At 51.7% G+C, this 24,288-nt stretch overlaps 2 protein-coding genes across 5 annotated transcripts in view; one reads left to right on the forward strand and one right to left on the reverse strand.

Moving 5' to 3' along the window:
• Positions 1-7,154, forward strand: part of NSMCE1 (NSE1 homolog, SMC5-SMC6 complex component) — a 25,864-nt gene extending 18,710 nt beyond the window's left edge. Inside the window, exons 5-8 of the mRNA XM_037507396.2 lie at positions 1,534-1,680; positions 5,769-5,885; positions 6,334-6,454; positions 6,911-7,154. Of these exons, the coding sequence (XP_037363293.1) occupies positions 1,534-1,680; positions 5,769-5,885; positions 6,334-6,454; positions 6,911-6,990 (465 nt within the window). The 3' untranslated portion in view covers positions 6,991-7,154. The remainder of the gene's footprint in view (positions 1-1,533; positions 1,681-5,768; positions 5,886-6,333; positions 6,455-6,910) is intronic.
• KDM8 (lysine demethylase 8) lies at positions 1,150-23,883 on the reverse strand. Of its 4 annotated transcripts, XR_008551240.1 has the most exons (9): positions 23,276-23,351; positions 16,764-17,305; positions 13,936-14,102; positions 12,702-12,834; positions 11,158-11,202; positions 10,404-10,553; positions 9,433-9,525; positions 6,884-9,342; positions 1,157-2,639 (listed from the first exon to the last, which is right to left on the reverse strand). XR_008551240.1 is itself a non-coding variant. In XM_037507394.2 (8 exons), the coding sequence occupies exons 2-8, from the start codon at positions 17,271-17,273 to the stop codon at positions 9,178-9,180; spliced, it is 1,263 nt and encodes a 420-aa protein (XP_037363291.1). In that variant the 5' UTR covers positions 17,274-17,305; positions 23,759-23,883; the 3' UTR covers positions 1,150-9,177. The 4 variants fall into 4 exon arrangements, 3 of the variants coding, with proteins under 3 accessions (XP_037363291.1, XP_037363290.1, XP_037363289.2); XM_037507394.2 differs by lacking the exon at positions 23,276-23,351 and adding an exon at positions 23,759-23,883 and having other exon boundaries at positions 1,150-9,342; XM_037507393.2 differs by having other exon boundaries at positions 1,150-9,342.
• Between the last annotated feature and the right edge of the window lie 405 nt (positions 23,884-24,288).

Here is a 24,288-nt window from a genome sequence, read left to right on the forward strand (position 1 = left end):
AGCAGTGTATTTCAGTCAGTCTGCCTGTTCTGTTCCCCACTATGTCTCCAGTGAAACTTCTCACCACCACCCCTCCCCCCCCCACCTCCGGCCTACACCCCAGCTCTTATATGCATAAATAAATAAAATAAATCTTGAAAAAGAAGTGGAAACTACAATCTGAGTGGACCACCACTGCCCCCTCCAATCCCTTTGTGTGTGTGGGGTGTCATTAAGTGCTTTATTTGGAATTCATAGTCATCAGGTGATTGCTGGGGAGGTCACCCTAGCTGCCTGGGAAAGAAGGACTTGTCCAGATTTGAATCTCCATTAGCTGACCATAGCAGGCTCATGGGCATGTGATGTGGGTAAGTGTTAGTGCCTGACTATTTTCTGTGTAGTCTGCACCTGTGGTGGTAGCAGCAGCAGGAGCGCCTAGGAGCTTGCTGCTAGAAAGGTTAAATCCCAGCCCTCACCCAGACTCCTAAATCCAGGCCTGAATTTTAACAAGGTGCCCACTGAACCATTTGCATGTTCATACTTTGGGGCACTGCTCTGCCTACTGACTTTGGAGCTCTTTGCTCAGCCCTCTTAGTATTCAGCTGGCTGAACACTTGGATGCACATAATCATGGCAGGGGTGATAAAAATTAATTCAGACATTCCAGTTTCATTCCACATCTGTGGAATCCAAGTCTCTGAGGATGAAGTCCCAGAGAACAGGCTTGCAGAGACCAGACACACTGTTGTGTGTGCAGGAAGCCTGTCTTCCCAGGGGCTCTGCCCTGGGCTGAAGTTTTAGGGGAATTTGCCTGCCAGCCTTTCCTGGCCCTGGACCAATAGTGCCTCTGCATCTCCTGAGCTAGCTTTTTGCCTAGCCCACTCTAGCTCTGCTCTTCTGCCTTTCCTGGCTCTGGCCTGCCACTCATGCCAGCCTTGATGCCCCGACAACCTTGAGTAGGAGAGGTGCCGCCTTATGCGTTTTCTTTTTTTTTTTTTTTAAGGTTTATTTATTTATGCACACAAGATCTGGGGTACAGGCCAGAGGTGTGGGGGGTGAGAGGATTCACCAGAAACAGGAACAGAACAGGCAGACTGACTGAAATACACTGCTGAGGGGAGCAGTGGGTGAGTCAGGAGAGGTCTGCTGTGCCATGTGGGTAGCTCCCTGGCAGAGGCTACGGATAGCTTCATAGGTTGCATCTTAACCCCTTGCACCACCAGGGAGGCCCACCATCTTATGCATTTTCATTCATTCACTTACTCATTTCTTAGCCTCTCTACCTACAGGGGAGGGTGGGGGCCAAGAGAGATGATCTTCATTAAGATACTCATTTTGTATTATGTTATAGGGGAAAACATCTAGTAAAAAAGACAGTATGTTTATAGTTTTTGGCATTTATAGTTACATTGTTTTTCTGAATGATCATACCTGTATACAATTCTGCCTGTTATATGATCAAATTATTACATCCCTGGAAAGAGTTGGTATTAGTACTTAAAAGTTGTTTTCAGTGGATTTATTAGATGAATGTATACATGCTATTTTTTCTAGTTGGAACTCATTATAGATTCTGAAACTGGTTTTGCATCTTCCACAAATATTTTGAACCTGGTTGATCAACTTAAAGGCAAGAAGATGAGGAAGAAGGAAGCTGAGCAAGTGCTACAAAAGTTTGTACAAAACAAGTGGCTGATTGAGGTACTTTCTCTTTTCAGAGTGAATAACAGTTTTTCCTCCAAGACCATATTGTATCCAACTGATGTCTTTTGAGCCAGCCCTTTCAGGTTCCTTCTCTGATTTAATGTACATAGTGACCCTGTGTGGGGGAATTGGGAGCCTTCTGTTGAGGCACATGACCTGTCGAGGGAGCCACAGCCAGAGTGGCAGTGCCAGGGGTTGCACCCAGGTTTGAGGGCTCCAGAGTTCAAGCTTCTGGTCCTAGACTGTGAGGCAGCTTAGTGCAGTATTAAGGGCATTGATCTCACGTCAGACCTTCACTTAAATCCTGGTCCAAGTGTCCTGGCATTCCCCATTTGTGAGGGGGAGAAATAGTATCTACCTCCTGGGGTACACTGTACTAGCAGAGTGAGACAGTGCAGAGGAAGTGCCTGGGCTGGGCACGCAAAGAAATTGCTGTCGTCGTCATAATTACTGCTGTCAGCGTTAATATTAGTGGGGGCCAGTACTCTGGTTCTTTGATTTAGACAGGGGCCCTTAAGGAGCAAAGAGGATGTGTAGGGAAACTTTTGGAGAGGATCCCTGGAAATTTGAAGGGACACGTTTCTACATGTCCCTGTCTAATTCTGATGGGAGTAGAACAGATGTTTCACTTCTTTTTCCACAAAGGCACCAATATTTCCAACAAACTGAGGTCAGACAGGCTCAACTCATGCCCCTTTTGCCACAGTGCTGCCCCATCAAATGCCTGTGTCTGGAGGACATGCTCAGATCAGCGCTCAACTTCCTTACCTGGCCAGACCTGTGGCTGGAGGTTGCTGCGTATGCCTCACACAGTTCTTCACTTCCTTTTCAGGGAGAGCTTGCCTCTTGTAATGTGGTCACAATGTTCTAAGTTTCTGCTCTCTGGGTTGGTAGAGTGGGGGTTGGGGTCATCCCTGGCAGCTTCCTCAAAAAGATTTGGTTCCTGAGGTACTTTCCTGATGGAAGAAAGATGGTTGGAGGACATAGGAGTGAGGGCCAGGGTGATGGGGATCTCCCAGTGAGCACCAGGATCTCTGGCATGGATGTACATGTCATATTCTTGGGTCCTCGCCACTGCCTGTGATGATAGTTCCTGAGCTCCGGTTTTAGCTAAACAACTCTAGCTCTATGGTCTGGTTGATATGTCATACACAGTAAGTGCCAGAGCCATGGCTAGGCCCTGGCTTGGGTGATCGTAGCTCCTGATCAATTACTTTCTCACAGTTTTTCCTTTCTGGGGTGGATTTGGCTGTATGAAACATCTCCGGCAGCTGGGGTTATACTTGACCATAGCTTCTTTTTGGGCCAGGCTTTTAAAAAGCAGGCCTATGGTACCTTCTTTACTGTTGTACCTTATTACACCTGAGGCACCAATACATGCTTGCTGAAAGGATGTTTGGGCATGTGGATAAAGTTCCAGAGGAACAGAATTAATTTAAAACTTACTCCAAAATGATACATGTAATACTTGTTCCTTGGAAAAAATCTATACTGACAAAAAAACAATGACATCGCCTGTTACCCTTCCACCTCGAGCTAAGCACTCACTTCTGGGACATCTGCTGTTCCTGCTGTGAACCTGCAAGCTGTGTACTTTAGCACACTCTGGCACTATCGGGCCCTGGTTGCAGTATTGCAGTGTACCCGACTTTATTGTTAGAAGTTTCCTCTGCCCCAGCCTTTTGCTGCTCAGAGAGGCTGGGCACATAGGAGGGAGCAGACCTCTGGAGTCTGTTGTACTTGAGCTCTGTTCCAGGCTCCTGCCTTCTCTGCTTCTCAGCACACTCATCGTAAGCTTCTGTGCGATGCTGGGTCTCTGAGGCTCGTGAGCTGTCAGGTGAGCAAGCTACAGGTATACACTTGCCAGCCTCAGCATGGGAGTCTTCTTGTTGACTGACCCGCTCAGGCTTCCCATGGAAGAAGGGACAAACCAGTGGAGATGGGGAGCAGGGTGGTGAGACACACCTCCAGTTCCTCCTCTGACTATTCTGCTACTAACTTTGGCAAGTGGCCTGGGTCTTCCTGGGAGACCAGGGTACCTCTCTTCCCTTCCCTGTGATAACTTAATGGGGTCATGAATGACAACCTCTGGGCATAGTTTCGGCACATAGTAAGTGTTGAGTAAATGCAGCTTATGCCTGACACTGAATTTGAACTTTTTCAGTAGGGCGCTGGGAATTCCTCCTTGGAATTCACTGCAAGATCTACTTAATCTTCTCTTAGAAGTTGATCATGGGAATGTCAAGTGCTGGTACACCAAAGGCTGGGGACACAAGACTGAGCAAAACCAGGCCTGGGGCTTACAGTCTCCTGGGGAGACAGAGATGAGTCAGACATCTAGTGAGTGGAGTTACAGTAAGGAAGGAAATAATTTTATGACAGCTTTAACAATGAAAGTAATCCTCAACTGAGGAAGTGACCTCAAGCTGAAGGCTGTGTAGGAGGCAGCTGGAATTGGGGGTAGGGAAGATTATCCCAGTAGATGAAGCAGCCTGTGCAAACAAAGGTCCTGTGCCTGAGGGGTACAGTATGCTCAGGGGACTCGGACCAGGAAGCTTTGTGCACCAGGGTTGCAGGGGCAAGTGGGGCAGGTGAGCCTGGGAGATGGGTCCCACCAAGGGATGCTCATCCTAAGAATGGTGAGCAGGGTTGAGGCAGAGAGGCATAGGGTCTCTCAGAGACCAGGATGCTATAGTGGGCCACATGTGGGCTCAGTGCAGTTAGGAGGGGAAGGTGGATTAGAGTGGCGGTCCTGGGGATGCAGTGCTGTTACGGATTTGGGAGCTCTGGAGAAGGTAGTAATCACTGGACCCAGTTAGCTACATCCTCCCATGCACACAGCACCTGAGGGGCCCAAAACCTCTGTCGTCCACTTCCTGCCTGGTTCATCAGCCCAAGGTACAGGACACCAGTACCTTATGCACTGGGCTGCTTCCCACCTGCCCTCTCCTGCTCCCTGCAATCTGCTTGTGGCTTGGATTCTCAGTACCTATTTGTACCTTCTCCCCCTCTGTGTGGTCACCTGACCCCACCATTGGTGGCCTGAGTGAATGAGCCTCCCTGGCTTGGTTATATTCAGCACTCCATATGCTGGTGGAGGTAGGAACAGGAGGGTGGGGTGCGCTCAGAAATGGGAGAAACAGTCTTGCTTGTAAAAATTTGAAACTAACGGGTAAGTGCAGGGACACTTGGGTGCCTCCATCTTCAGTGGCTCCCACCCCTGACAAAATTGCTCTGTCCTTCCCATCAGGGAAGTTGATCAGCCAGCTCTGAAAAAGCTCTTTACAGGTTCATGTCCAGTTTGTGAGTACTTTGATGAAATGAAATAAACTTTGAAGGGGCTTCTGTGAAATTTGACTCCATCTAGCTTTCCTTGGTGCCCTGCCCCCCTGCCTGTGACTTGGCCATAGGGCCATAAGGGTCAGCCCACAGCCCAGCTATTTACCCACTTTCTGGTTTTCCCAGAGCTTTCGTTCACATGGTGTGTGAGCTGGGCGGGGATGTGGGAACCGGGAGGCCCCACCATCTTTGACCTCCTTGGTGTGATTTGAGAGTTGTCCCTACCTATCTGTACTGTTTCCCACTTTGTCAAGTGAAGTGGCCAGAAGTAATATCCACTAAGGCTCCAGGCAGATGCTGGGAGGCACCTGATTTTCTGCTCTCTGGGAGTGGGAGGGAGGGGTGTGGAGGTTGCCTTGGGCTCACCCCTTGAGGACACTGCCCGTCTCCCTTTCTTGGCCTTTGTGCCCTCATCTGTGACAGTGGCTTCCACATGTGACAGCTATGCAGATTCATGATTCATGTTTGTGAAGGCAAAAGGTGCTGAGAAATGAGGGAGTGGGGTTGTGGAGGAGTGTCTCGATTTCCTCTTTGTGTCTTTGCCTAAATTTTCCCACTTGAGACACTCAGGGGGCCAGTCTGGGTGCCTGCTAATAAGTAGGGCTGATGAAAATCTGCAGAGCGAGGGGCACCCAGACCTTGTGTCTGGACCTTGGGCTGTGGGACTCGGGGGGACAGAGGGATGGTGGGACTGGGCCTCACATGCCCATGGCTTAAGCGGTGGCCACCTATTTTCCATCCTGCAGAAGGAAGGGGAGTTCACGCTACATGGCCGGGCCATCTTGGAGATGGAGCAGTACATCCGGGAGACGCGTCCCGACGCTGCCAAGACCTGCAACATCTGCCATGGCCTCCTCATCCAGGTACTGTGAGGGGCTCCCGTCTTTGCATGGGTTCTTTCTGGAATTCTCTCAAGGGCACAGGCATCACCATTGCTCTTACCAACTCTGACCTGAGCAAAATGTAGGGCATGTTGCTGCTGTTCAAGGATGACTATGGCCCCTCTATTCTAGTCCAAGGCTCTTTGAATTTTATTTTACTCTTGAAAGGCTCCCCCAAAGTCTTTTAGCCAGTAGTGGCCCTGCTGCTCTCTGAGCCTAGCCTTTACAGTCTTGTCGTCCTTCTACCTGCATTTATTCGTTCAGGATTCTTTAATAAAACCCATAGCACTGAGGACTTTCGGTTATCATCAGCGTTAATCTGGGGCCTAGAAGGCAAAAACAGCCTGCTGTACATTTTCTTCTATTTCCTGAAGGGTTGTGAACACTGATGTGTATAAGGCTCCATGGCTATCAGCCGTTCTTGTTTCAGGGTCAAAGCTGCGAGACCTGTGGCATCCGCATGCACTTACCTTGTGTGGCTAAGTATTTCCAGTCGAATTCTGAGCCCCGCTGCCCCCACTGTAATGATTATTGGCCCCACGAGATACCAGGTTTGTGTCCTTCAGGTGCAGGATACCAGAAGGGGCTGGGTGGGCAGGATAAGCCTGGGCCCTGACCTTCTGTGGCACTCAGGGAGTGCTGAGACCAGGGTTCCAAATGTGTAGGCATGGTTGCCTGGGCCCGAAACCCACAGCTGCTGTGGCTTCTGCAGTAATTGCATGCTGGCTTGCTTGCCCAGTTCTAGAGGGCTCTCTCCAGAACCCGATAGAAATTCCAGGACCCACAAGAGTCTGGCTAAATAAGCCTGGTGGGGGTGTGAAAGCAGCAGCCACTGCTCTGTGTGAACTGGGCTGACGGCCTTCCTCGCACGGTGTGCAGGAAGGGCCAGCAGTGAAGACCATTACAGACCTAGGCTAAGGCACACAAATTGTAGCTGTGGACCTGGACTGCTGTTTTGTGTGTAGTAGCCCACCACTCACAGTATTCCTGGCCTTTTCTGTGTACAGAGGTCTTCGACCCTGAGAAGGAGAGGGAGGCTGGTGTCTCCAGGCCGAACAAGAAGTCCTTGCGATCCAGGCAGCACTAATTGGAGCAGGGGCTCGTTGCCTTCAGGGAAGCAGTCCGTGGGGCCCTGTTTGGAAGAGACTGCAGTCTCACCGTTCACACCTTTATGCTTTGTGTTCACTAACAGGTTTGGAATAAAACTTATTAAGTTGCTGCTGCAGCCTTAGTCAGTAGTCCTGCCCCTCTGCAGGAGGCTTGTCTCCTGTTGCTATCTTGGTACCAGCCCGGTTGGGCCCCATAGGTGAAGCTGGCAGAGCTCCTGTACAGCACTGGTCCAGGGCGGCTTGCCTTCAGCCACTTGTCCCACCAACACTGGCCAGCCCATCCTGGACTTCTGGGAGCCCTGATCTGAACTCCCCACAATCTAGACCCTCCTGGCAACTGGTCTGCATGGGCCTGGGGATGGCAGGTGGGGTGGGACAAGGACCCAGTATCTGAGGAGCTGGTGTCTGAAACAAGTCATGGGGTCACTTTGGAAGGCTGCCTCATATAGTAAGGTGTGGCTCCTCCCCCAAAGGCCTATTGTTATGGCAGCAATTTAAAAGTCCAAATCACAAAAACAGTTCTGGAAAGCATATGGAACCAGACCAGAAGACTACTCCTCAGACAGCTAATGGCCAGCATGTCACCTCACCATGGAAAGTTGCTTCATGTGGCCACTGTAATGCGAGTCTCATCCCATGTGGCAGTCAGGGCCTGCATCCTTTAGACCTGTTATACCTTCCATTTCACCCCGTTTCACTTTCCCATCCCACCCTGCTGCCTGTTGTCCCAAACTCACGCAACTATGTACCCTAAGGCCTGCCCACCCTCCCTCCGTCTCCTTGGCATCCTTCCAGATCTAGCAGAGGCCTCTACTTCCCAGTCCCATCCACACCTCCTCCATGTGGCCAGCATACATGGTTTCCACATGCCACGCTGATTGCTGCCAACACGCAGTTCTCCCTTCTGAGATCAGCTTCTCTGTGAGGAACTGGGGAAAGCAGGCTGTTCTCCCCTCAGAGTGTGGTTACAAATGTCAGTTGCAGGACACCTGGCTGGCACTGCAGAATCACTTAAGTGTGGGACCCCTTGCAAGCCCCCCCCCCAAACACATACACAGCAGTTTCACAGTATCAAGTGCAGGTAAAGGAGACCAGCAGTGTTTTTCTTACATCTTACTGATGTCTCCTTCAAATTCTTCTAAAAGTGGGGTCACAAGACCCAAAGCTGTACAGTGTTTCTGCTATAGTTCTGTCATTTGGAGTCCAGCTAGCAGGACATGCTACCCTCTTCCACACCAAGTGTATGAGGCTGAAACCTGCTAGTTTTGTTGGTATTGGGTTTAACCTGCCTATTTTTGGATCTAATAAAGATAGCTGTTCTTCATTTTAGATTTATTAGCTTTTAAGATCTGTTATGGTGGCTTGCAGTACTTCACTCTTCACCTTGCAGCATGTGGTGAATGTCATCCAAGTCCAGACCTAGATGGCAGCAACCCCTGGAGGGATGGAGCTTGCAAGGGGAAGGCGGAGGGCTTCGGGGTGCCAGGAGTGGTGGTTTCTCAATTCAGAAACCAGTTATAGGGAGGGTGCATGGCTGACAGTTCATCAAGCTGGACGGTTGTGCCAATCTCGGGAGGCAGGGTACTCCGCAATGACAGCAACAAGGCTCCCGGACTTCCCCTTGTCCAACAGGAGATGGGTAAGTCAGGGAAACCCTCAGCAGTGACCAGGGCCACTATTTCCAGTCAAGGGGGCTCCTCACAGGCCCAGTCATGGCAAATAGTAACATACTTAAGCTTGCAGACAGCAGTGAACATTGGCAGTGCAGCAGCGGCCCTGCATGCATTCCCTCTGGAACCCTCTGTGGTGGGGACCAGTGCTGCCCTCTTCCCCAGCACAGAGAAATATCTTTTCCCAGGTCACATAACAGTTCACTTACATGGCTGGGTCTGAGTCCAGGCAGCTAATTTTAGAGCCCAGACAATGCCCCTGGGCCTTGTTACCTGCAATGTCCTGGGGTCTCACCCGTCTTCCTCTGCTGTGTATGCCTGTCAGGAGACCGCCACTGCCTGGGCCGCCCTCGGCCTGGTGCCTGAGCTCAGCACCAGCCAAGGCTCTTCAGGGCACGGGCTCCACCTGGCTTGCCTAATCCCGGCGCCAGGCGGGCCAAGGAGCAGGAGAGAGCCCGCAGCACCGTCTGCACTGAGCGCGCGCTCTCATCCTGGCTATGACCACCAGAAGCTGACCGAAAAGCTGAGATCCAGGGCTCGCACATAATGCCAGTATTTGACTGGGATAAACAGGATATCCCCGGGAGACAGGATGCAGGACTGGAAGGGGGCCTCTGCAAACTTGGGGAACTTTTCCAGGTCAGGCTTCTCCACGTCAACCTGAAAAAAGCCAAAGTCACTTGCCTGGTCTCCAGAGCCGGGTGGAGTAGGGGAGAACTTGCTGTGTCACCCTAGATCCAGTGTGCCCACCTGGCTGGTGTTATGAAGAAGGTGTGTGTCGTGAGGGTATAAAGCCTCTGACTCCTGCGGGGCATACAGCCGGATGTACTTCCTCCCCATCACCTGGGAAGAGAGTGACCCCATCAGTGGTCAGTCAGCAGGTAGCTTCATCTCTGTCCTTCACCTTCCTGTGCTTTTCCACATGCTTCTCCCTGGGTTCAAATGCCCCACCCCTCTACCCAGGCTGAAAGTTCCTCCAAGTATATTCTGAATTGATGACTTCATACGTTAACTCACACTAATTAAGCACTTGACTATGGCATGCCCTCTACGTATTAACACCTGCAGTCCTCACCCCTCTGGATGTTTCATCATCACCCCCATTCACCGATGGGGAAACCAAGGCACAGAGGGGTTAGGTGTTCACGAAGCTGGTAGGGATAGGGCCGGTGTTCACGCCAGGTAGCCTGACTCCCGATCCAGCCCGCAGCCTCTCCTGTGAGGCCGCCCTTCAGTTCACTGTGCTGGAAGCGGTTATCACTGGTGAGACCTCTCTGCCCATGAAAATAGCTGGTTCTACAGCAGATGCCCCCTGCTCACAGCAAACACCTGCTCCTCTGGGTCTCGGGACGTTCTGCAGTGGCTGAGAAGACTCATTTGGAGGGAAGGTTCTGGCTGGGAGGAGCTGCCTGGTTCTGATCTGATGGAGGCAGGCAGGAGAGGGCAGAATGACTCCCCTGAAACAGGCCCCTCACCCCATTTCCTGCTCAACTTGACCCTGAAGGCTGCTGCCTTCAGGGTCATAGAGCATGCACCCAGCAGACACCACATCTGGAAACAGTACGACTGACTGGACGGTGCTGCACCCCGAGGCCTGGCACCATTAATCATTTTTCACTTGTTCATGTTTGATAGGAGTTGGCATGCCTGGTATTTTGAGGTGGAAGGCGTGGCCAGGCCTTGGAGGGTGGGGAAGGCGAAGAAGGCGAGGGTTATCCCACCTGGGCAAGGAAATTTTGCTGGGGATCCTGATGGAGCGGGGAGACAGTTCCTCTGGGGCCAAACCAGGCGTTAATGGTGATCTCCTCTTCCTCCCCACTGCCCAGGCAGCAGTAATCCGGGATGCTGATGTCCTGCTTCAGCTCCGGGATCTGGGTGTCAGAGCAGGGAGGGTGAGAACAGCCCTGTGGGACACACTAGCCCCCAAGTAGTGTTCTCTCTTTAGGGCCCAATATGCCATGGCATGACTAGCTCTAGGTTTCCCTGTGTAGATACGGCGCCTCCCACCAAGCACAGCTCCCACCACTTCCTCAGGATGAACCTGCTGGCTTGGAAATGCAGTCTGACTCCCCTGTGCTCTCGTTCTGTTTGCATTTCATAACCGTCTGTTTACTCTTACGATGCTTACACACATTTATTGTAGCTGACTTGGAAACGATAGAAAAGGGAAAAACCACTCGCCATCTCCCACTCACAGTCATGTCAATCTTTTGCGGTATTTTTCCTGTTCTTTTTTAACACAGGTCAGATCATTCTGTGCAGTGCGCAGCCTGATTTTCTCACATCCCACAGCCAGATGGTCGTGCTCCCTGACCCCGTCTGTGCCCAGTCACCTGGCTCTGGGTGACAGGAGACTAGGCTGGTGGTGCTGGTGGGTGGTGAGGAGGCTGCTACACCCTTTCCTGCCTTCTGGTGTCAGAGCCAGGAGGGGAGGAGCTGAGGTGAGAAGGTGAAGACAGCCGAGCGCAGACTTACCTGATCAAAGAGCTGGTGCTGAGCAAGGTACCCGACGTCCTTGGGCTTATGCACAGGCGGAGACCGCGGCGGAGGCGACACAGAGAGCCCAGTGAGTCATGATGGAGGTGCTGGCGCTGTCTGGCAGGCTTTTTGTACACCCCCACCGCTACTGCCCCATCGTGCGGATCCTCCCCGCCCTGCTTAGTCCCCTGTCCTCCCTCCCAGCAGCTCCCTCACCAGCCTAGCGGACTGGGCTGAAGCGGGGAGACTCAGGGCCTGGTGCTGCCACTGCCACTAGGTGGTTCCCCGTCGGTCACCCCTGCCCCAGCTCTGTTTCCTCAAATGAAAAATGACGGGGCTGCACACAAGCACACCTTTTTAAAAATAAAGATGGAGTCAGACTCTGTTACTCGGAAATTTGCTTTTTTTCATTTAATCATCTTGAGTATCTTCAGGTCGATACGCATATAGCGGACACTCTTTTAGTGAATACAGACTTAATGCAACGGTTCATTATTAATATTACTATACAGGTATTCAGGTTATTTTGCTACAGAATTCTAATATATGGCCTAGTATTCTGGTTCTTCTCTTTATGTGCAAAAATAAAACATGAGTTAAGGAGTAAGTGCACTTAAAATTTTAAGAGCTTCTGCCAGCCGTGTTCCTAAAAGGTAAATCATGCATACTCTCAGCTGTCGGCAGTCACTTGTAGTTACCGTGACTGCCCACCTTCCTGGCCTCTGCCCGCGCTGGAGAGGATCATTTTTGCCAATCAGATGGGTGAAAAGGTAAGTTCGTTACAAAGCAGGCTCTCCTGCTGGTGGGGTCCAGTGATGGTACCTGAGGCCTGTGAGGTAAGGGGGCGCCAAATCCGCTGGGGTGGAGAGGGCTATGGCCTCAGGGATCTGAGGCGAACACCAACCAAGTGGATGAAGGTTCCTGGCCAGGATTCCTAAGAACCACTGTCTTTCCATCCCTCCCCCTCATTCCCGGCAAGTAAACGTTGCGAGTTTATGAAATGCCAGACCCCATGCTGGGCCTGGTTGACTCATGTGATCTGTGCCCTCAGGATATGCTGGCCTGGAGGACACTAACTGCTGACCACACCGGGCTGAGAGCTTTCCGTGTTTTATGCTCCATCGAGTAACCCCAACTCAACAAAGTCAAGGCATCGAGGGTGAGGTAGAGTAAGGAGAGGAAGTAAGCCGGACGCAGAAAGTCACATGGTTTACGATTCTGTTTTCCTGAACGTCCAAAACTGGCAAATTCATAGAAACAAATTAATGGTTGCTTGGGGCTGGAGGGAGGGGGTATGGGGTGACCACTAATGAGTGTGAGGTTTCTCTAAGGGTAATGAGAAAAAGTTCTGGAATCAGTGGCGAGGGCTGCGCAATCTACGAATACACTGAAAACCACTCAACTGCACAAAGAAAGGGTCTGGAAGGTCCTGCCTGCCCAGCAGCCTGCTGACCGCAGAGTGAAACGACCCACTGATGCCCGGAGGCTGCCCCACATGTAGCGTGTCCTCTCCTGGTAAGGAAAGGAGTCGGATGACATACCTCGCTGGTGATGTATGTGCTGATGAACTCGCTGACCGTCATGAGCCTCTGGGACCATTCCTCGTCTGTGTACCTTGACCCGACTTCCACTGGGACGGTGCGGCAGCCGGCGACCTCTTGGATGTACTCCAGGCTATTAGAAAAACACCACAGCTGCTGACCTCTGCTGGGAACAGAGTGCCTCACACTGGTCTCCTTTAATCTTCACAGAACCTTTCAAGGTAGTGACCACTGTGACCCCATCTAATTGACGAGGACATGGACACAGAGGTGAGGTCGCCTGCCCAGCTGGCACCGGTGGCTGTGCGGATAGACCCAGTTAGCCTGACTTGTCAAGGTCCTGCCAGCTGCTCTGCTCCTTGGCTTGCTAAGAGCTTTCTGACTTCTCTCTCACCTGGTCACTCAGCTGAGAAACCACCTTTGAGAAATGGTGGGCAGCACGGGGGGTGGTGCTATGCCCAAGCAATGGACTCTGGGGGCCTGGCACACAGCAGGCCCTGCTGGTTACTGACCAGTGGGCCCTCAACAGTCACTTCACCTCTCTGAGCCCTGGTGCCCCATTTGTAAAAGAGAGTGATGACAGTGTCCAGCCCATGGGCTCAGGGCAGGTAAAATGAGGTCAGCTGGCAAGTGCCTGTCCTGGCACCGGGTGAGCAGTCAGCCCCGTGACGTGCCGGGTGCGCGGTGAGACGAAGAATGAAGGCGTGTTGGGACGATGCTTGTCACAATTCCTCCCCACGCAGGTCTCAGAGGGAGCCACAGGCTGACGCATGCACGTTCCTAAGCACACCTTCCCGTTCCCGTTTACCCTCTCCAGGTGCCCCTCTGCTCCCCCAACCATGCATCTGAGGAGGGACAGGAGCTGATGTGAGGGAGGAGCAAAGGCAAGAGCCCAGGGAGCCCCACAGCAGGGAGGTGACTGTCTCTCGGGTTCTTGTTTCTCAGATCCTGCAAAACTGCAGGAGACTTAACACTTGACCAGCACCAAAGCCCTCGTTAAAAGCTGCTCTGGGCAAGCACAACGTAGGAGATAAAGGCCTTACCCGCGCTGGCACAGAATCACTGCACTGTGCTTTCAATTCTCCTTTGCCAGCTTGGGCAATCCGCCCCAGGGGCTGCAGGTGAAGGGTCTGTGAGGCCCCATTTACTTGGGGGTGACAGGAGGAGGAATTCTGGGAGTCTCTGGGGAAGTGAAAGTGGGAAGGGGAGCCGCGCCGCTGCAGCAGCCACCCACCTCCACTTCCTCATGCAGGGCCAGTGGTCCGCCACGCCTTCCAAGATCACAGGCCTCCCGGGAACCAGGAAATGCTCCCTGAAATACTGGAGGGATGGGCAGCGCAGCCGAGGGACCGCTTTTTCTGACTCCGTATCTGGAATCGAAACGTCGTCATTCCTTGCTTTCTGTTTAAAATCAAAACAAAGGAAAACAGCATCAGCCACCAGAAGTCAAAATCGAGTCCTTTATCTAGGAATGACAGGATGTGAGGGGAACTGACAGGATGTGGAACTGACAGGATGTGAGGGGTCGACGGTAACAATAATAGGCGATGGCTTTTATGAGCATTGTTACTGCAGCCACCGCTACTGTATTCCTCATGAAACCTGGATTTTCCCTTTGCCAGTTCCTTTAAAATGTCTGCTTCATTATAAAAAGTAACGTATGGCTTTCACAGAACCTCTGCAGTAGAGGGCAGGGACTCCACACTGCCAGCCAGGGAAAGTATTCTCTCTCATTGCCGTATGTCCCGTCCCCATTTTCACACGTACGTGTGTCCAGCCCACGAGCAGTAGAGTTCATTGTGAAGAAGCAACTCTGCCCCTTGCAGCCGGGGATTTCTCCAGAGCTCATTCCCTGCCACCACCTGGTGCTCGCGTGCCTTATGAGTGCATGCTCCCTGCTGGGCGACCTGAGCCTCAGTTTCCTCAACTGCTAAACTACTGGGAGAAAATGCTCATATGGGAAGTACTGACCACTGTCAGTTCCCCGGCTCCCCATGGCTGGACCCTCAAATCAATTCTTAAAGTTTGTAGTGGAGGGAGCAGCGGCAGCAAACACTCCCACCTGCAGGCCATGTGTGAGGCCTTGGCCTCGCCCTTTCTTTGCATTGTCAGGACGCTCTCAGCAGGCTTTGCTCTTCACACATTCCCTCGTGGGAGAGGCCTTCCCTGTCCACCTACGTGAAGCTGCCTCCCCACCACCCCACCACGAGAGAGAAACCCCATTACAGTTGTCTGGAAGGTAAGCTCTGGCAGGACAGGTCCTCGGGGCCTAGTCCATCTGAGTGACCCCTGGTGCGTGATAAAGCAGCTGAGCAAACCTCCCTTCTAGGCAAGGGCACAGAGGGGGCATGGGGGGATGTGGAGAGACCCAGACACCTGCCAGACTCACAGGCAATGAGTGTGAATTTGCACCTGTAGGGTAAGGTAAAAAGTATCAGGCTTTTCTGCCCTCCTGCCATTGGGATAGATGACGGAACCCTGTGGTCCTGAATGCAGGCCTGATGGCGGGCACCTGGAGTAGGGTGTGGGCATATGTAGATCGGATCCACCTGGGCTAAGACTGGGCTTTTAAGGGCGGCGTCACAGGGACGCCAGCAGAAGCAGAAGCCGAGGGGAGAAGCAGAGAAGCTGAAGCAGAGAAGAGAGAGAACGTGAGAAAAGGCTGGAGAACCCAGACAGGGTGAAGACTTGCTGGGGGCTGGGAGACCTGCCAGCCTGTTGTGTACCTGGTAAATCCCTATAAAAGCCTGCAAACCCGCTGAGGGCTCCAAGACTCCTCTCCTCCTTTACCCTGTCTGCATAGAAGCATAGAAAACCTGCACTGTGCCCATTCCTGCCCTTACAGCACCCAATTGGGGAATTTGCATGCTGTTAAGTGGAGTCCGGAGCCTGCTCTACACACGCTGCCTCCTCTGTGGCACTACCAGGGACCCCCTGGCCATGAAGCTCTTTCCATAGCTCCTTGGAACAGTCCATTTCCATAGCTCCCTGGGGAGGGGCAGGTGCATCCTCTCGGTCAGGGGGACAGGTCCTGGAGCCTTGGTCTGCTCTGCCCTCTAGAAGGTCTCACATACCAGGCCTTGTGCCCGTGGCGTCTCAGCAGCACTGGGCAAATGCCAAGGCTTGCTCCATCATTTCACAACCCAAAATGGCGCCTCACAGGTTTTGCATTTTTTTTAACCATAGGTGAGGTTTGCTCAGTAGCTCTATTTCCTCCTGGAGAACAGTCTGTCCGTGTTCCCAGTCTCTCTACCTCCTGGAGTCCAAGCGTTCCTCCCCACTGATTCGTATAATTCCTTCTATAATAAAGATATTTATTCTGACAGATTTGCTGCAAATTTCTCTTCCCTGTTCGTAGGATTCCCTTTTATGACGTTTCCATGCATGTGGAATTGATGACATCCACTTGCAATTCTTACATAAAAATAACACCACAGTGAATTCGGAAAACACAGCAAGCCATTAAGAAACTTCTCCGAACTGCCCTCCTGTGTTCAGTCCAGCTTAGCCTTTCATTCTGGGATCGGTGCTTCAACAGCCACTTTAGGGATGAAGAAACTGAGGCTCAGGAGAGGTCACTGCCTGCCCAGAGGCACAGTAAGTGGCAGCCTGTGGAGCGAACCACCCTCGGCCTCTGCAGGGTATTCTCTGGCAGTTGAGTACCAGCAACGACACAGGCAGGATCTAACGGCAGGCAGAGCGGAAGCCAGCTCGCTGTCCTGTCGCTTCCCAACTTGGCAGCAGCCAGAGCAGCCAGACGAGTGAGTGAGACTTCAACCAGCCGGCCGAGGAAAAGTTAAGAGACAGCACAGCTCTCGCCTTCGAAGCCACGTCTACACCACTGCCATGGCGTGCTCAAGAACCATGAAGCTTCCTCCCGCCCCTCTCCTGAAAAGGCGCTGCTTTTGTAGAAACTGGAAAAATGACTGAGAAAACAGACTTTCTCTCCTTCTCAATGGAGCTTCTCTTTTCAGCCAGAGGCAGGCCCTGCCATGAGGCTGCGCCCCAGGTGTTGTTACGCCTAGAAAAACAGGTGTGGCCACTGACCACCTCACCCCTTACCTTCCGGCTGGGCTGCTCCAGGGCAGGGCCTGGCACAGCTCTTTTTCTAGAGAGCAGGTGTGTCTGGAGGATGGCGGCGACCTTAATGAGGATGTCCCCCAGGATGGCCGCCCCCATCAGAAGGCCCATGTCGCAGACCTTCAGGGCGGCGTCCACGCTGGCGGCGTCCACGCTGGCGGCGTCGGCAGGTGCCTGGCACAGACACACAGCTTTCAGGAGGCAGCTGAATGCGTAGACCCGCCTCCAGTCTTTGTGAACGTCCTTCCATGGCCCGGTGTTGAGCCTCTCCCAGGTGTAGTCGAGGAGCACCTCGCTGGTCTCCAGACACTCATGCCTCTGGCCTGCATAGAACAGCTGCGTGGCCCGCTGCAGCAGCAGCACCACCCCGGCCTCCACGTGCTCACCGAGGTCCAGCTTCAGCTCTTCCTGCGTGCGGGGCAGCAGCGCCCTCAGGGCCTCCCAGAGCCCTCCCGTGCCCTCCGGGGCAGCCGGGGTGCTGTCCTCTGCCATCGCTCTGCCAGCACGGCTTGGTGAACGCTGGCCTGGAAAGAAGTAAAAGAGCAAATTATCACACTGCCTGTTTCAATATAGACAAATGTGTATTTTTTTAAACATTTTTTTAAAAATTTATTTATACAAGAGCCGGGGTACAGGCCAGAGGCGTGGGAGGGTGAGAGGATTCACCAGAGACAGAGTAGGGAGCAGAACAGGCAGATGGACTGAAAACACTGCTGAGGGGAGCTGTGGGAGAGACAGGAGGGCTCTGCCGCAGCATGTGGGTAGCTCCCTGGCCATGGGGAATCGAACCAGTGCTGCAGAGGCTGCAGACACCTTCACAGCACTGTGCTCAATCCCCTGCACCTCCAGGGAGGCCCTCGAATGTGTATTTTTATAAAATAAATCTGGGGAGGGGAAACCTACATCTATGATGTTGTCAACTACTAAAATTTTTAAAATATATATCTTCCCCCAAAAAATAGACCACAAAGAGTTGGTGCCCTTAGATCCCCACCACTTCCTGTGCTTTCCTTTGGAACACACCTCCCTCTCTGGTGATTCTTCAACATGGTCTTCTCTGCTGGGCATAAACTCCCACTCATACATGCTTCACCATGCCCAACTTTTCCTACCCACTGGCGGGAAGGGAATGACCCCGAGGCCCTTGGAAATGATAGAGCTACGAGACAGCCACCTCACTAGGAGTGTCCACGCTGGACTACAGAGCAAGAGCAAAAAAGCAAACGTGTATTGTGCTTAGTCACTATAAAGTGTTGCTGATGCGTGCTACAAATTAGGCTGTCCTGACACCGTGACTTCTTCCTATTGTTGGGGAAACAGATGCAGAGAATGTAGAGGGCATTTGTTGAGTCCTGGTGGCTCAGAATCCTTTTCTTTCTTAACAATACACTTCAATTTCCTTTTGAGGAATTCTATTTTTCCCTGCTGAGGTCAGGCTGGTGGGATGTTGCCGAGGGGCTGGGATGTGATCCAAGCAAGGCAGTCAGAAGGTGCCCCCCTCAAATTTGAACTTCAGGCAGATCAACCAGACTGGACATAAGTGACATTTCTATCCTAGTGGCAGTTTCTGCGTCAGCTGTTCTGTGCTAGGTTCTAACAATTATTGTTCCTAGTTCCTAGGTGACAGAAGCACGTTCTTATTCTTTTCCAAATCTAGTTCTCTAGCTTTCCATGGATTCCGTGTGCCCCAAGGGACTCCTTAGGAATTCCTTCTTGTGTATGTCAGCCACGGATGATTTCCGTGGTTGATGATCCTACTTGGGGTCTCCCCTGGTGGCGCAGTGGTTGAGCGCTGGGCTGCGAGGCTGCCTGCAGCCTCTGCAGCGCCGGTTCGTTCCCCAGCCGCCGGCGAGGGTCCCACAAAAAACAAAAAACAAAGAGTCCTATTTGCCCCATGAAAGTAACTGTCAATTAAGATCCATGATGGATGGCATAAGGCAAGCGTGAAGACGTGCCCATGACAAAGCCTCCTCAGATGCCTCGCCTCCTGTGAAAAGAAAGCCACGGTCCTCCTGCAGCGGCAGACTAGAAGGTTGCCCGGCGATCGCTACTTCTTGTTATTCAGCCCTTACCTAATCCCCTCCTCTTGAGCATGGGCAGGACCTGCTAAACCACACTCAGACTTGGACCCACCATGGAAATGGAGATCACAGGTGTGTATTCTTTTAAGTCATTAAGGTTTATGGTGCTCTGTTATGCAAAACCTGATAACAAACGGCTCACATTTCCTGGATATCCTGGGATTCGATCTATAACTCACACAAAAGAGGAGAAAGCGTAGCTTCCCTCAGCCCTAGGGTGCATGAAGCCAGCAGGAAATAGGGAAGTGAAGACATGCCCAGGACACTAGCTATGGTCCCTGGAGGCAGCTGGAGAACCTCATCCAATCCCTGGGTTCTTTTTAGCTCACCTCCTCTCCGACCCCCACCAGCAGCAGAACACTGACAGTCACTGAACCCTCACAAGGGCTCCACAGAACAAATAAAGCTGACAACATACTTATGAAATGTTTGCTGCTAAGCCAGGAAAGCTCTACGCACTTTATCACTCTCATTTCTTTTATCACTCTCGTTCCTTAGAGAAACCCCAAGAACATATTCTCATTCTCACTTTACAGGTGAGGAGGCTAAAGCAGAGGCCTTGCCCAAAGCAGTTCTGCTATTAGGAGGTGGAGCAGAGATCTGAGGGCTGGGCAGCCTTCGAGCTGAGGGCACACTCTCCCATCATGGCGCCAGTCAGGGCTCAATTCTCATCCTACTTGCCCAACTATTCCTTTCTCTCTTTTTATTTGTTCTCCACAATCCTGTAAATAGGAATGTGACCATTTTTCCGATCCTACCTTCATACTTTGTGGATGAGGAAACTAAAGCTCAGAGAAAGATGGAGTGACTTGCCCAAAGTCCGTGGACATTTGTGCAGAAACAGCTTAAATTCCAGCCAACATTGTCCTTTCCAGTGGGCCACTCCATGCTCCCTGCTTAACGTACATTATTAGACATATCCCTCACAACCCTGTGATGTGAGATGTATATACAGGAATCTGGTGAGAGTTGGGTGTTTAAGTAATTTGCTCATTATTACACAGTACATGGCAGTGTCTACCCAGAGCACTTTTTGGCCTCAGGGGTGAGGATCACACAGGCTTTTGGACCTTGTACCCTAGCTCAGACCTTGGCTCACACTGGATACTGTGATCTTCCCAGTTTGTTTAGTCAATAATGGGACTAAGAGAACCTGATTTCGCTTGTTCCAACCTGCCGTAAGGATTTCTCTCTAGTCTCCTAGATTTATAAATGTCCTGTTGGCCTCATTAACAGTCATTTGGCGAGGCTCACAGTTCACCCTTCCAGTGTGGACTTACTCGCTTAGCTATACACAAAATAGCATGTGCATCCACCAGTCAGCTTCCCCTGGAGGCTGCAGGGTTCATCCTCAGTGTCTCACCGGTCTTAAAAAGCAACCACAAGATGTCTCATCTTGAGCATCTGAAAAGACTTCAGAGGCCTCACAGCCTGGCTTCTCACAAAGGCCTATAATAAAAAGGCCTCCCAGAAGACTATTTACTTGCCTTACTATAAAGTGGCTTGCACTGGGGCCTTATGTACCAGCTTTGTTAATTGGTTTCTTAGTGGCGTTATAAAATGGCTTCCCAGAGGGTTTTAAACGGGCTATAAACCAGCTCCCTGTGATGCAGATTATGGACTTTGTAAACTGGCCTCCCAGGGTGACCTTATAAAATAGCCCCTTGTAGAGCGCACCAGTCTTAAAAGCTGGGCTTCAAAGGAGGTCTCATGTGCTGCTTTACAAACCAGTTCCCAAGGTAGCTGCACGTGCTGCCTGTCACCCAAGTTCTCCAAGCAGTCTCGGATATGGTCTTCCTAAAGTGGCCTCCTAAGGCGCCCCTGAGCTGCTGTGCAGGTTGGCCTTGGTGAGCACCTCCCGCTGATGGTCATGTGAAAAGTCTTCTGGGAAAGAGGGCTTCAAGTGGGTTGTACAAATCTCTTCTTCCAGAAAATAACTTTAGTGATTTATTTTTAATCCAGAGTTCTTAGGCTTTTTCAAAAGACCTTCAGAGATACTTATATTGGAACTGTATGATAGTCTTCCAGAGGTGGGTGCTTCAGAAGAGTCAAGTTCCATTTTTTAATGTGGTTTTTCAGATCACCTGTGTTAGCCACTTGATGTAGCCAACCAAAGGGGCTCGTGATTGATCTTACAGCGCTAAAGCTTCCCAGAGGCATTATGGTGGCCACATGAAACAACTTTCATGAGGTGACTTGCTGGCTGTTACCTGTCTGAGTAGTCTTCTGGTCTAGTTTCCACATGCTTTCCAGAACTTTTTATGACTTTGACTGTTAAATAGCAGCCATAATGAAAAGCCTTTGGAGGAGGAGCCACGCCCTACTTCCAAAGTGACCTCATGACTTGTTTCAAAAACTTAGCTTCCTTCCACACCGGGCCCCTGGGGGCCAGGTGAAAACAAGACTTGGTCTTACTTTTACAAACTGTTTTTGTCGTTTCTTTATAGGGTCAGGAAAATGTTCTGCTTGTTACATCAATTAACCCCCCTAGGAACAGCCTCCCTTGGCCCCTTTTAGCCAGGTGAAATGGCCTTCACTAGGCGGGTGAAACATCTTGTGGTTGTGTGAATCTATGTGGCAAAGGAACTACCTTCACGTAGGCCATGCAAAGCAGCCTTCACACAAACATGACTTCCTAGTGAAAGTCACTACATGAAACTGGTTACATGAAACTGCCTTTCTGAACGGCTTCAGGACTTGGCTTTAAAAGTCAGCCTGCCAGCATTCCCCATGTACCGGTCTAAATAAAAGATTGCTTGATAACTGCACAAGCTGTTTTCCAGAGGAAGGCATCATCAGCCTAATAGCGGATATGAACTGGCTTTATTGATCGGCTTCCCAGAGTTTCTCACTGCTTTTTAGAAAAGGCTGTATTATACAGACTTCCGGAGGAGGGAGGCAAGTATTAGTGTTTTGGAGTGGCACTGTAGATTGTTCTTTAAACTGACCTCCCAGAGAGCTACAAAAAAGGGCATAATGGGTCAGATATAGGTGGGTTAATGATAGAATTTATCATCCAAACCAGGATGCGATATACAGGTCTTGAAAAATTTTTGGCTCAGTAAAGTATCAATTTACTTTAAAAATTTTTCTTTCTTCCTTATCACTTTTCTTGTTTACACTTTTTATTGTCTGGAATTTCATTTCTTCAAGAAGGAATTTCATCTTACACAAGTTAATTCAGGGCTATACACATACCCAATATTTAGCATGTATGATTAAGTCATAAAGTGGAGTGATTCCAAGGAAACAGACCTGTTCATCCTAATGATAGGCCATATGAAAAAGCCTGAATGGTCTTGGATTCTCACTTTAAATCAGTCTCATAGAGCTGGACAGCAACTCGTTTTAAACACCTCCTGTTGGTCAAAAAAGCTTTCTTTGAAGGGAGTAAGAATGGGGATGTCAGGAATAGAAAGAGCCTGACTTGTCTTGTGTACTGGCTTTGTAAAATGATCGTCCACAGAGCCACAGGTATTGGCCCCATGACATGAACAGCTTTTCTCAGAGGAATGAGGTGTATGAAATATTGGAAAGGGAGTCAAAGGTTGTAGGAATAAACCCGAGTGGCTTTTGGCTTTGTTACCCAACTTACTGTGAGCCTTATAAAAGGCTTCTTGTTGGTCATAATAAACACAGAGGCCAAATGCAAGCTGTGCAAAACAGCTTGAATGGACTCAGGTCCTGACATCATCTATTTACCACCCAGACAGAGCTCATTATGTAAACTAATTTGACTAAACAGCCCAACATTGAAGCCATCTAGGAAGCTTACTAGTCATTCCAGAAACAGCCACTGAGCAGGCAGTTGTGCGAGGCAACAGGGGCACTGGGCAGGTGGCTTCCAGGGTCTACCAGCCTCATGCTGGCTTGAGGGAGCAGGTCGCTCAATTTTGTGACTTCTTTAATTTCTTTGTGGCAGAATTCTACTGAAACCATGCAGAAGCCAAGAGCTTTCTGGAGAGCATTGTGGGGGTGTCCAGAGGTCTAGAAATTGCCCAGAAAGCTCCTTCCCGGGTGGAGGGGACCGCTGGTGTTCTAAGGGCCATACAGGCAGTCGTGCTGGGTCCTCCCCGGGCCTTGGGTTCGCCAGAACCCTGCTGGGCATGTGAAGTTACCTTCGCTGTATCTTGCGGGAGATAACGCGAAACGGGCTCAGAGGGAGCTCCTACCGGCCTAGACGTGCCTTTCCTTCCGCTCCCCTCACCCCCGGCCCCCGGGCGCGCAGGCCGGCTGGCTCCAACGCCCCTCGCCCCCGCCTGCTACCCCAGGCCTCACACGCTTTCCCTCCCAGACGCCTCCTCATGGGCTTCGCTTCGCGCGCCTCCATTGGGAACTGGATGGCTCAAGGGTGTCCAGTTCGCCTGGAGGAGAAAGGCCGGGAAGTTCGGATGCGACAGCCACAGAACCCACCCGAAGCGTGTCCAGGATGAAACCAACACGCACTCGCGCGTCCGGAGTCGAGACACCAAGAACTGCGCAGGCGCGCCACCGTGCCCCCCCCCAACCCCACGCATGCGCAACGGTAACTACCCACGTACGCACGCGCAACGGTACGCCCCCCCACCCTCCCCGTACGCATGCGCAACAGTAACTACCCGCGTACGCACGCGCGGGCCTTTCCCCAACCACGCCGCGCGGGAGTTGGAGGCGGCCTAACTGCGTTCTCAGAGCGCTTGCGCCGGCTGTCCTCGTCCACCCGCCCCGCTCAGATTCGTTTTTCAGAAGCGCGTCTTCTTCCCCCTCCGCCACCCACCCGCTTTTTCCAAGGCGCACGCGCGAAGCCGTCCATTCCCGCTTCGGCCCTTGACGTGACGCCGGCGCCGCTCTTCCCTCCCAGCCCGGCCCCCTCCGCCTCGAAGGAGCCGCGCGCCCCGCTCAGCCGTCCCGTCTAACCTCTCTCGCGCCGGGGCCGCGTCGAGCCGCCCGGGCGCTGGCCACGACGTGTTCTCTGGGTGGGACACTCCGGCGCGTTCCTTCGCCGAGTAAGGCTTGAGCGAGGAGTATCGATCACTCTCAACTCGTCTGGTCGGGACTGAGCGCGCAGAGGAGCGCCGAGTGATCGATGCCCCCGCCCTGCTCAAGCACTGGGAGGGCGGGGGCGGGGCCCAGGGCTGGCCCCTCGAGTTTTCCTTCCACGTGAGCTGCTGCTCCCTGACGCGGTAACTTTGTGTGTAAAGCAGCTTCATCTCCACCATTTTATCTAGTCCTTGCAACTATGATCCTTAGTTTTCCCTGTTTGACAGAGGTCAACGGAGATGCGGGCAAATGAAATGTTCCAAATTTTGTGCTTTTGGAAAGTCACAGATCCTGCATTTGAACCCCCAAGTGACCAACAGCCTGTGGAAGAAGGGCCTCGGTTTCAGTGTGGAGTGGTGGGCAAGGGACCGGAGTCCTCATTTCTGTCACCTCTACCTTGTGCCCCA

This window comes from Talpa occidentalis, unplaced genomic scaffold, assembly GCF_014898055.3.
Source record: "Talpa occidentalis isolate TD23 unplaced genomic scaffold, MPIMG_talOcc4v2.1 talOcc4.12, whole genome shotgun sequence".
NCBI lineage: Eukaryota > Metazoa > Chordata > Mammalia > Eulipotyphla > Talpidae > Talpa > Talpa occidentalis.